This window comes from Zonotrichia leucophrys, chromosome 3, assembly GCF_028769735.1.
Source record: "Zonotrichia leucophrys gambelii isolate GWCS_2022_RI chromosome 3, RI_Zleu_2.0, whole genome shotgun sequence".
NCBI lineage: Eukaryota > Metazoa > Chordata > Aves > Passeriformes > Passerellidae > Zonotrichia > Zonotrichia leucophrys.
In genome coordinates this window covers 13,630,502-13,644,019 of record NC_088172.1, presented here as the reverse complement: position 1 = coordinate 13,644,019, position 13,518 = coordinate 13,630,502, and the positions used below count along the sequence as shown (strand labels likewise).

At 36.9% G+C, this 13,518-nt stretch overlaps 1 protein-coding gene across 3 annotated transcripts in view; it reads right to left on the bottom strand.

Moving 5' to 3' along the window:
• MEI4 (meiotic double-stranded break formation protein 4) overlaps positions 1 to 13,518 on the bottom strand; it is a 93,380-nt gene that overhangs the window by 56,211 nt on the left and 23,651 nt on the right. For all 3 annotated transcript variants that reach the window (XR_010439740.1, XM_064710099.1, XM_064710098.1), the window contains exon 2: positions 4,256 to 4,504. Coding sequence is in view for 2 of the 3 variants with exons in the window: in XM_064710099.1 (XP_064566169.1) it covers positions 4,256 to 4,504 (249 nt within the window). In the remaining variant the exon portion in view is untranslated. The remainder of the gene's footprint in view (positions 1 to 4,255; positions 4,505 to 13,518) is intronic.

Below are 13,518 nucleotides of genomic sequence, written 5' to 3'. Positions count from 1 at the left end.
ATTCAGAAAATATTTGGACTGGCCATCATTTTTCTTGACATCATTAAAGCAGGATGTATCTGATCCCGTCTTTGCTTACCAGGGGTGTAATGTGAGCACCCAGAGTTTCTGACTCTCTTGAGCAAGAAATTCCCAAGCCATTACTTACAGGGAAGTGGAAAGGGAAGAGAAGGCTGAATTCTGTGGCCCAAAGCAAGGCAGCTGGTAAACTGTAGCTATGTAATGCTTATCATCAGTTTTACTGCAGATTTGAACTGGCTAGTTCCAGTTCTATAAAGCTCCCAGTGAGAAGAAATGAGACTGAAGTGTCTTCATTCATACTAATGTACAAAGGAAGTTGTTCCCTTTTTCCACATGTAAACTAAATGCCTCAAGAAACACATCAAGTTAAGGAGTGAAGCAGGAGATTAAAAATTCTTGTTTTCTCTGGGTATTATTCCCAAAAGAGATACAAGTTGGTTCTTTGACACTTAGAGGACAGTATCCTGAAAGGTGAAACAGCCCCAGGATAGAGTTAAAAATCAGACATTCAGGTTAATCACAGTGTGACCCAGAGGTCAGCATTTCCCTAAGCACAGATACACTGTGGTGGGGTGACTGGCTTGTGTGCTACTGTGGAGGCCAAAAACGGGAGGGAACTCCAGGGCATGGCAGAACACATTCCACTGTAAATGACCTATAAAAGGAAGAGTTATGTAATTCTGAAAAGGTACAGGGTGGAGAGAATCTGGTTTTAATTTTAATTAGAGAAGCAAGCAGTTCAGTAAATTCCTACCCACTGCATTAGAAGGGACTAACTTGAACCAATGTGAAGGTGAAGCTAAGGAAGAGGGAACACATACTTGAGAAAAGTTTTGTTAAACATAAACCCTGGATAATCCATTCGGAACCGTCAAGAGTATCAGCTGGAAGCAGCCAAGGTAATAAACATCTATCCTCTAAATTGTCATTCCTAAAATACATGCTTGGCAAAAAAAGGGTTGAATACTGCATTTATGGCTTCTTGGGCTGCAGTAACAGCTGCAGGCTTTTCAGAGCTCTTTAACACAGCCTGCCAAGAAACAATATGATCATTGATTTTATGAACTGATAAGAGTGAAGGAATTTGTCTTAGAGGACAGGTGCTTCAATCCATGAACCTATCAATTCATCAATGCTTTGTAAGAACCTTTATCTTTTCTTGTTGCTCCAAAACAAAGTGACAACAGAATGCTCAAATACTTTAAATGCTTATTCTTGAAATTACATCAAGAAGTTTCTATCCGCCTTTCTGTGAAATTTTAATCGAAATCAAAGAAAGGCATGAAACTTTGATTTAACATGAGATTTGACTTTTTTTTCTACCCATGGACTTAGCTGTCAGGACAATACTGTCAAGGTGAAAAATAACAGATAATTGCAAAAATATTTGCTTCTTCTTCTCCACATATGATTGACATACAGCCAAAAGCACCACCAAGGAAGAGAATCTTGTATTGAGAAAGATAACTGAACAGTAAGTCAAATAAGGACCTTTTAGACATTGCACAGTCAGTGAATACTCAATACTTTCATAAAAAAACACATTAATATGTAAGAACTCATACCACCAAGTAGTTTACCTACATCAAAGCATGCTTCTCCCCCAAAGTTAGGAACCCACAACTGTTTTAGTGTCTCTGAGGACAAAGAACTCTTCAGGTGGAACAAAGAAATTTAGGCATCATTTCTTTTAAAAATGGATTCTCTGTTCTTTATCCTTCATGTATTAGAAAATCTGTACTGTGTTCAACTGTATGTGAAGGGGGAAAACAGCTCACAAACTTCTCACATCAGGGAAATAAAACTCCATGGACAGTTTCTAATCATTCCTGAAGTCTCTGAAAGACCTACTACCATTATTACAAACAGCAGGTGGGAGAGGAACGCTCTCACATCTGGGATGCAAAGCAGAGAACATACAGCTGCGAAGTGAACCTTGTCTGAAGGACTCAAACTCTTCAGTTCTCAAGAGGCACCAGCAGGAACAAATGCAGTCTTATCCTCACTGCATGAGATTTTCTGGTGGTGGATTTTGTGAAACCCAACTATTCCTGTATCTAAAGTCATTAATCAAAACAGAAGAAAGCCATAGAAAGGCTGAGGTTTTTAAATATTTTTATGAGGCTGCACTCTTTAAAGCAGAACACCAGCTCCAGAAATGAGGCCAGAGAAATGAGTGGAGGAGAAAAAGGACCCATGTCTGCAGATTACTTGGTGCTAAGAGCAGTCCTAGCAATCATCCTCAGCCCTAAAGAGCAAACTTCTGGTGTGATATTAGGTGGTAAACCTGGGAAACCATAAAGATGGCTTGATGGGTCTATAGTAGTTTCACTTGAAAGGATGAAACACCACTTATTACCACTTTTCCTCCTTAGATTTAACATCCTTGTGACTTTGTATCTCAGCAGTTGCTACCCTTTAGCTTCTATTCACCACAGGCTTGAAAAATCTCAAAACTGGCACACAACACACAAGAAAGGTGTTTTTTTTAATCTTGGGCCAGATGTCAGTGGCGTAGTGGCCCCTATTTCAGGTTGGCTTTGTTTCTATGACCTTCTATATCAACCACCAATGCTCTACTACTAACATATATCATCAACTTGCCCTCCCAAGAAGTGCATGGATCTCACCAACAGATATTGCACCAGGTACCAGTAACAATCTTTCTTTACTCAAAAGCAAGACTGAGCATTTGTCTCCAGTGGAACTGTAACCATGAATGCACAGTCAGCAGAAACAGTGCAGGTGTACGACATCTAAAATTAGAAAAGATTATCACATTTTAAGTCTGTGAACAAACTTCTGTGTCACTAGGGTAATGAAAATTAATCTCCTTTGCAAGAAGTGTTATCTGTCAGGGACAGTTTTCTCTACCTATCTCAAAATTAAAATTTAGAGTTTAGAGAATCTTTCAAAAATTACACTTAGAACACAGAAGTTGCAAGTGAATCGATCTTGTTTGCTATGTTTTGCTAATTGGTACTGTTTTCTGTGTTCTGTTTAATCTAAAATTAGAATAGCCTCTCCAGACATTAGATGTTTACAAATTTCTCCTGACAATACGCAGCCAGTTCTTCAAAACGCAAGACACCTGTTGGAAACTGAATTTAAAAATTACTTTTAGTCTTAAATGTCATGTTTGCAATAGGTTGCAGAAGACAGACACACAGACAATAAAAAAGTAAGAATAGTCATTAAATCACTTCTCTGTAGAGAAAGGTCTATTATACTAATTAAATACATAAACCATTAGAGCTTCTAGCTGAAGTCTAATGATCTCTCCATCAGTCAACATTACAAATTAGAACTCTTTAGGCATGGCAATAAAGATGCTACAGTTTCAGTACAAAAGCAGTATGGTAAAGCCTCATCAAGTTTTCCACCAGGGAACCTTTTGAAAATCTCAATTCATAAAGCAATTAGCTATACATTTTGATTTTAGAGATGCCCTCAGCAGTGAACTTTCTCTCTCCTTCAGCCCAGAGCGTTTTGACCTCATCTCCCAGGAAAGTATCATCCCAGAGCCTGCAGAAATCTTCCACTGCCTGATTTCCAAGTTCACACAGTGCCACCAATATCCTGAACTGAGCATGACTTACTGCACATCAAAAGTCAGAGAAACAGTGCTGTTTAAGAGCATATTTTTTTTTATTCTTCTTTGACTAAAAGCTTTCCTGAATCCAATAATATCAGACTCACAATATTTTATCATATGCCATAAAAAACATTCACCACATCCACAATCTCAATACCCTTTCAGAAACAACAGACATGCAGTCCCTTGGCCTGCCCTACGCTCCTGTTACACATATTAAAGGTTACCGCTTCCAACACTTTAGGCTTAAATTCTGATTTTAAAATCTGCAGGGTGGTTAAAAAATATGCAATATGTCTTTAAGACGTGTTCCAAATGTAAATACAAACAAGTTATTACAAACTAGTGGTTCCAAGGTTATAGAGTAACATTGTGTATTGAAAATTTCTGTCTGCAATTATTTTGTATAATACACATTGATTCTGAAGGTTAAATATATAAATTCTGCATGAGCATCAAATTCTCAAGCACAATCCCTACAAATAAATTAAGTGTTCCACTATCTCAAAACTCTGCGAAAAATAAAAAACTGTACACTGAAGACTCTCACATCTAGGTACAAGAAATGGTACAGGCAAGATGAAAGCTGTTTGGTTCCTTGCTATTGCAACATAGCCAGAAATTATTTGAGGAACTTACTATTTTCCAAGCAGAATCTTGGAGAGATCCTGTTCAAAAGAAGTTCCTGTTGTAATCGAAGAACTTCAGCTTCCAGGACTTCCACTTTCCATTTCCATCCAAAATCTTGTTCGGATACAGTTCTGGCAAGGTACTCTGTGTATTCTTTGGAACTCTTCCCTGGTGGTTTTGAGTGGATAATTGCAAAAGCCAATGCTAGTTTTGATATTTTCAAATACGAAATCTGATTTTCTCTTCCGCCTTTGATTTCTATTGCATTAGAAAAACAGAAAAAAAAAGGTTACTTCACTATGACTCCATTAAGGAAATGACACAAAATATTTTCTTGGCTTTAAAGACTGTTCGACAGTGAGGCCAATTCTTTAATTTCTAGTGCATTCCTAAATCATCAAGAACAGAAATACAAGCATCTGTGCACAATGTGAGAACAGAACATACATGAGCTGCAGTCAGCTATAAAAATAAAATTCAGCCAGTGTCTGAGAATAACTGTGGAAATAGTAAGCACTTCAAATAGGCTTATCCTAGCATAATTTTAATGCAAATGTTATCTCCACTAAAGCAAGGATGAAGAAAGTAAAAATAATAACCCCAAAAAACCCACCCTGATACTCCCTCCCCCTCAAAAGAATTCTGACATGACAGAAGAATTCATTTGAGGCTATTTATACTTAAATAAAATACATGTAATTTCTTGAAAGTGTACCAGAAAGTCTCAGTGCTCAAAACATAAAACTTTGAGGTTGTGTTTGGTTTTGGACACCTGGTATTGGTGCCCTTGTAGTTTTAAGTCTATATTAAGCCTCAAGCCTGCAGAAGGCTAAGCAGACAGCATCAAAGGGATCCAAGTGGCTAGTAAGGTAAGTGAAGAAGACAATTTCATAAGCTTTGTTGCAAACAGTGAGAATGGGGCAAAAGGCATTAAAAGAGTCAGAGAAATAAAATATTTAAATAGATGATTACATCATGTGCAAGAGCACAGGGCCTAGGAGCAGAGAAGGAAAAATTAAATTACAACCAACTAATATCAACCAGCCTATCTAATTAGCAAAGTTATTTTTTTCCCTAATTCCACACCATTTCATTCAGTTGTTTGATGTATTCTTTTCCTCAAAAAATATCACTCCTAAAATAATAATTTAAGAAAAAAAAAATCACTTCCTTCACTTTTGCCCTGACCTTGACATCTACGGTTTTTTTCACAATGCTGTTTTTTTCTTGTTATCCACCAAAGCTGCAGGTTAAGCATTAATAACTTGTGTTGAACAGCTCTGAAACAGTCACAGTAAAGGTTTGCAAAAGGTATTTTAGGTCATCCTTTCACCAGATCATCTGCTATCGCTGAGCTGATTTCTTCCTCTGGTTGTACTTGACTTTAGATAGTAAGTCATAAATCATCGAATATTCATTTATCCATCAGGGACACTTACAGAAGGCACTGTTTTTTATGTATTTCTTTCACCTTTCAAATACTTCTGAAATGCACAAAGAATTCCTGGGTACTCCTTGCACTCTGTCCATTCAGACACAGCAGCCAGTTAAGACTTTACATAGTACAGAGCACAAAGGACAAGAGTGCAAACATTCCTTGGGATTGATTTACCTACTGCTATATTTTAAGCTACTCTTCTCCACTTGAAATATTCCATTTCTGTCATTTGTCAGGGCAAAATCACCTAATCTAAGCCACCTGTGCATTCTTTAATTAAATAGTAAGCCTTTAGAGACTGAACTATACTATATATATCCTTTACTTAAAGCAGTTATACGTTAAATGGTACTTTTGCAAAATTTCTGATAAAGAAAATCTTTTTCATACAACTTTTCAATTAATATCTAGAATTTCAGTGAAAAACAGAAGGTAATTCTCTCAAACTCAAAGGATTAGCACCTCTGGGACAGCAAGCTGGTGTAAGACTTTTGCTTGCCCTATACACGAAAGGAAATGTTTACAAATACAAAAGCATGCAAGTAAATGAACTGCCTTCAAAGCTGTGAATAAAATGAAATATGTGGAAGCACACTGAAAGAAGATTAAATAGTAACAATAAGGTATCTAAAATATTTGGCTTTGAATCTGAAAGGTGCTTCCCAGAATTATGTCATCAATAGAAATTTCACCCAGATGTTACTCAAACGGGGTCTGTCAAGCTCCATTCTTACAAAGTCCCCGTGCAGAGCAGAATGATAAATTAGGGCAGGCAGGAAAATGTCTTACACTGACCCTTTAACATTTTGGTACCTCCAGAGACCGCTCTGCCAAAGCTTTCTGATTCATCTTCCTTTTAAGGACAAACACATATTTACTTTCTGCTTCATAACATGCTTTGCCAATGTAAGTTTTCTCCTTTAAATTACATTCACAGAAGTTGCAAAATGACCAACATCCCAGTATGGACTGGGAAGTGGTATTTGTGCCAGCATTTCATGAATGTTCAGGCGCCTTTTATCATCAGAGTCACCACCAATACATCATTATTGCATTCTATTTCTCCTTACTGGACATACTATTACAAAGAAAATACAAAGAAAATACAAAGTTTGCTGTCTGGCCACTGACATATTACCACTATGCTATCAGTATGAAATGCTGCTTTGGTAGCATTTTTTGACCACCCATTACCAAAATGAAGAGAGTCACTTTTTCATTTTATCTGGAAAGTGACTACTATGTTTCAAGCATACCAAAAACCTTAGTGCACAAGGTAATGGTACAATGGAGGGAAATAAAAGGATCTTTCAACTGCAACATTCCAAAAAGACTTTTTCGAAAACAGATGTATCCCTAGTAAGTCAGATAAACCACATAAACCATTACCAAATTTTGCTTTGAGAATCTTAAATAGCATTCCACCTTAAGACATACATTTAATTAATTAATTAATTTGGAGTTTGAGGGAGGCCTTTTCCTCTTTAACATCTTATACACAGTCATTTCTACAGTATGAGTGCCTTACACTGAATGAGTTTAGGTAGATATTCTTACTTTGGAGGAAAAAAGTCACTACTTTTCTGGAAAAATTACTTGTAAAGATGTTGTTAGAAAAAAACCCCAACAGCAGGACAGATCACAGAACACAGCTGGTTCTTCTTAGGAACAAGTCACAGCATAGTTTTTGGAGAAGTCACTCTGTTGGATCACAAAATCTCTAGTTTAAAAGCAAAAAAATTAATGCAAATAGCAATATTCCTGGATGTATTTTGAGAAAGAATGGATTTCTTAAAGATTTTATGGAGAATAAACAGCTCTTTCACTTGCTTTCTGTTACTGACACTATCACCATGTCTCTTTATTTCTTTCCTGATTAGGAAAAGAGAAGTTTGTTGATCAAAAAGCAGAAGTTCTAAGACTTGATTGAGGTTTTTCACCATTCCCCTAAAGGAAGAACTGCTCTCTCAGAAACTACTATGTAAGTCTTCTAGAAAAAACCACACCGGATGACACTATTAGAAATATGGTGATGCGGGCCAACTGTGCATTAGCAAAAATTGCACAGCAATCTGTTGCTCTCAGGAAGTGCTGAACCACCAAATATATTCCACTGAAAGCATATTGGCAGCTACAGAGTTTTATCAATAATGTTTTTGCTCCTATCAGCACAGAAATTACACCACTGGTTAGGCAGAAAAGTTTTAGAACCAGACCAAAGAGTTTCCTTGTCTGAGAACAGTACCCGACCAAGAGCAGAACGGAGTCCCCATCTTATCCCAGGTGCTAATCCCAAAATATCTCTGACATAAAGAGAAAGAGAAAGGTTCAAGAATTATCCAGTTATCACTCCTGTGATTCCTCAGTGTTAAGGAGAGAACCAGTAATCCCTTGCAAACTCTGCTGGAAGCAGGGCTCAGCACCCTAACAACAGATACCACCTGGTGGCAGGTTCCCTATGCAAACCCCTTAAGCCACAAACTGACACTGGAAGACCACTCAGAGGACACGATGGATTAACAACACTGTTGAACAGGGCTAAGTCTACAGATTTCCAACACAAGAATGACATTCCACGCTTCCAGCTCTCATGCAGAGAGAGGGTACTGAGAACCCACAGACCTGCTGAGATCCTAGCCCATGGAAGGCTGCTGAGCAATTATTCACCTGCTGTAATAATTACAAAAGAAGTGATGAACCATCATGAACAGCTCTGTGTAACATAACCAAGGGGAACTGACATGTGGTGCAAGATCCATTGAAGACCTCTGATATAAGCAGGAAACAGGATAACAGAAAGAACCAGGATAAATCTGATTCCTAAGCACTACCCTAATCCACCAATCTGCCTGTGCAGTTTTGCAGGTGCATTTGATGCAGCAGCTCATGTGGAGAGAGTGAAATGTTAAGGGTTAATGACTCAAAGAATTGGCCATTTGCAGAAGAAGGTGAATCCTCACCTTAAGAAATCTTTCAGGGATGTTTATGGGTAAAGGAAGTGAACTTTATATACTTTACTTTTCCAAGTGGCACATAGGTCAGTTCTCACTGACCTTGTAAATGGGTAAATCACACAGAAATGGGGGGAAGCTAGCTGAGTTATGCTATGATTTAAAATTATAGCGTACCTCGAACCAAATCTCAAACCTAAATTCACTTGGAATAATTCAACACTGGAGTAATTATCAGCACTGTCAAAGAATTATAGACCTCAGGTGTGATTTGCAAATTTGGCAATGAAATTCATGGCTAATAATGGAGGAAACTGCTGCAAATGTCATAGACAAAACCTTATTGATTACGTCAAGACACTCATTTGTTATTCAGACCACTATCATATGAATTAAAAAATTATTTCAAAAATTAATAGCATAAGATACAAAACAGACTGTAATTCATATAACTTCCAGGCCATTCCAGAGCTCGGTTTTATCCACATGTGAAATTTTTATTTAAAAATAAGAGGATTTGTCAGGATAGAAACAAATTGCTGTTTACCACTACTATACAGCTAAGAATCTTCAGACAGTCCTAAAAATAAAAGAAAAAGAAAAAAAAGCTTTTCCGAATAAATTTAAGAGTATGGTCTGTCCTTAAAGGTACAAAGATTTAAGGAAAATCTGTTTTGTTACCATGATTTTACTTTAACTAGTCTGTCAATTACACAGTGTAAATAAAGGTGAAAAAATCACCCACACCTTTGTAACCTCATCTGCTTTATACAATAGAAACCAAGATATTGACTCATTATGATGGAGCACAAAATGCTGCAATTGCTGTAGTGGAACTGGGCTGAGCTCAGAGACATACGGCCACAACATTAAGCAACAATAAAATAAACTTGATTAAATTGGTATGCCTAACAAAAATGACATTTGTGTATATTATAAACAATGATAATGGGACAGCTACACAATCAAGATGAACTGAAGTATGCCTCCAATTACACAGTGTTTATTGTAAAAATGTGTATTAAACCAAGGCTACTCCATGGCGTCATCTTTAAACAACCTATGCTCAAATATACAAAGACATGCAATGTGGACATAGTGAGGGAAGAAATTGCTCTTCCTACAGCAAGCCTGACAATAGCTCCAGCATTTTTTTTTCAAATGAACTCAAAATGGTAAAACAATACTGAAAACAATAAATGCTTAAAATAATTTATGTCAAAAGCAAAAGGAAACTTAGATGTAGCATGATTTATTTCTTCAAACTCTAACTTTCAAATAATTTTAGCTTCTGAAATCAAATGTTACAAATCTTCCAAATCCAAGTAACATGAATGAGTTGAAAAAAACATTTTAGAACTTACTAATGTTCCCCAATTATAACCATTTCAGAGAATTTAAGAACATAAGCAAACATAATCCCTCAGGATGTCAGTAACGTTTCTGACGTAGGATTTAGCTCCTCTTAAATACAAAAACCTACAGTTTAGGTGGCCACAACTGAGCTAGCTGTCTGGACTTCTTTAATCATCAATGGGCAGAAACAGAGACTTCTAACGTTAAAAATAAGCCAAGTCATTTGTACATTTTGTGGTAAAGTCATGACCCAGAAACATTTGTTTCCCCCCACGGAGTACAAAGAGTGTTAAGATGACTACACCAGATGCACACACGTGTACTGTGGACAGCCAACTGCACTGAGATGAGCTGGTGCACCACAGGCAGCTAAAGCTGAGACCTTCAAAGACCTATTTAAGGTACCTAACTAACAAGAGAAATTTTGCAAGGCTGAGAGCATCACCCCTTAAAAGAAGTTTGTAATTCCAGATCTTTTTGATACCTCTGGGGAAAAAAAAATAAAAGCTTTCTATAAAAAAACCCCACAAGTCATGGAAAAAAGTTTGTGAGAATAACCTTGCAAACATATTACAATGTACAAATACCAGGTGCAAATTAAAGACATGAGAAACTACAAGTATGTTTGGAATTATATGAGCATAAAAAATTGGTTTGGCTCCTCAAAGTTTCTGGGCCTCACTCTTCAACAATATCATTTGGAAACAGTAATTTAAACCTGAGTTTTATGGCAGTTTAAAATTGTGTATATATTCCCCCTACAAGCTGAGACTTCTTCTTTTTGCACTCCTTTTCCTCCTCCAACAGAAGGAAAATTTTTTTATGTGTCATTCACGACAATATATAGTGAATCTGGCACACAGTACCACTACCATCTTTCTCTTTACTATTCTGACTACTAAAGACATGAATATGCTTCCAGAATAGGGAATTTATTCTATAAAACCTGATGTTCAGAAATTAAAGTATAACTCAGTGGTGTAAATTTATCTATTCTTATGTCAGCACAGATTTCTTCCGCTACCAAAACAGAACTGTGCTCACTTCATCAGCTGGGTGTAAATCCATTTGGTTTGGGAACTGAGGATGTACTTTTCATTATAGCTTTATGAGATGAAATTTATGAAACCATGAAGTTCAGACCCTTATTCCTTTACAAAGTTTCATAAATGCTAATTATAATTACATAAAGAGTAAATTTACAGTTGGCATTAGGGACTGTGGAAAACAACCCCAGCCTTTATGTACTGCCAAGTTCCAACAAGAAAGCAGCCTTTATCTCCCCAGTTTTACCTACTGCAATGACTGTATTAGCTTTTGAATGCAGAATTTCAAAGCAGAGTTCAAAAAAAGGCAATAATCAAGAGTTTGGAGTTTTATACGAAGACTAGTTTGCATATCTCCTCTTCCCATGTTAAAATATAGTGACTAAAATATCATCATAATTTCTTTTTCAGTTTCACACTTCAAGCCTTAACCTGAACAGTTCAGTTTCCACAAGTTTTTAAATCTACAAGATCAGTATCTTTCAGTGATAGTGATTCATTCAGGTAACCTTCCAGAATGCACCCACTGTATTTTAAAACCCTTGGTTTTGGGTTTCTTACAGAAATTTCATATTGGCAGAAAGAAAGATGAGATTGTTCAGAAGAAAGGAAATGTTTGTTATAGAGGACAAGGAAAAGAGGGAATACTGCTAGGAATCCAGTAGTCTAAACAGCATACAGCATACAATAAATAATGAATCCTTGCATATACTATAGACACTAATGTAACTATAACAACATTTAAATATGTAGTGACTAAATATTAATTTATGAAGAACTGGAGGTTGTAAAAGACAGCAAACCACTGAAGAGACTTGCCAAGGATTTACAGACAAGTCCACAGAGAAGTAATTTTTTACACATTAATCTGGCTCAATTACTAGTTTATTCAAACTAAGACAACATCTAAGCCGTGAAGATGATCAGAAGGCTGGAGTACCTCTCTGAATGCAGGTTGAGAGAGTTGAGGCTGCTTAGCCTGGAGAAGAGAATGCTCCAGGGTGCCTTTCAGCACCTAAAGCATATTACAAGAAAGCTTGAGAGGGACTTTTTCAAGGACAAGACAAGAGGGAATGAGTTTAAACTGAAAGAGGGAAGATTTAGATTAGATATTCTTTACTCTGAGGGCGGTGAGACGTTGGAACAGATTGCCTGGAGAAGCTGTCGATGCAGCTTGGTTTTAGCTGGGACATTTTCTTCTTAGTAGCTGGTAGAAAGCTGTGGGTTTTGGATTTAGTAAGAGAATGATATCGATAACATCCTCATGTTTTGGCTGACGCTATGCAGTGTTTGCCCTAAGTCAAGGGCTTTATAATGTCTCATGCTCCACTGCTGAGGAGCTGCCCTGAAAGCTGGGATGTGAGCAAGGCCAGGACAGGTGACCCAAACAGGCCAAAGGAATATTGGGATCTCTGCTCAGAAATGGGCTGAGCATTGGTTATCAGGAGCTGAGCAACCATGTTCATCACTTTTTCTCTTGGGTTCTTTTACTCTCTCTTCCTTTCCTTTTGACAATTCATCCTATTAATCATGTCATTAGCATACTTAGTATCACAATTATAATATTTTATTTCAATTATTTGATTATTATTATCTCAACCCATTAGATTTACCTTTTCTTTATGATTATCCCCGCTGGGGTGGGGGGACTGAACAAAAGCCTGTGTGGTACTTAGTTGCCAGCTGGGGTTAAACTCCATCCCTGGAACTGTTTAAGACCAGGATGGATGGGATTTTGAGCAGCCTGGTCTAGTGGAAGGTGTCCCTGCTCATGGCAGAAGGGTTGGAACCAGAGGATCTTTAAGGACCTTTAATTCCAGGCCATTCTGCAATAATACAAAATTAATCATTACTTTCTTCCATCAGTCAATGAGAAAAATGCAAGTGACTAAGCCATATGATTTCTGGATTCCTAAGGCCACAGTGATCAGAAACTATCATTTCAATTCACTAACATTAGAAATAATCAGGTAAAAATATTGGTAACTGATAATTCTTTGACACTCTATTATATCTGCATATTCGCACAACCATTTTTTTTAACAGGAGCGCTAACAACATTAATTGAATCCCAGCATCTATCCAACAAAACTTCACAATAATGATTTTTCCTTGTGACTCAGGTGAAATGGACAGGAGAAAACTTCAGATTTGTGACTAATAGAGACAAGTAATCAATAGCTGATTCTTTATTATTAATAACCAAAGCAGTGCAACCATAATAACCAAACCAGAGCCTTTCATGAGAAGGCTCCCATTTCCTCCCAAATAAACTCAACCTTTCCTCAGTGTGAAAAATGGATGTATTTTATGATTGGCTTTTTGCAAATATTAAAATGAATATTATATGTGCTGTTTTAGAAAGTGATGCTGTATTAATTCTCTTAAGTAGTGTATTAAATATAGTTTTAGGTTATAAAAATTGTTAAAATAGAAACGATGCTATGTAGGATACTTCTTTTAAAGAAAGGACTCGAAGCA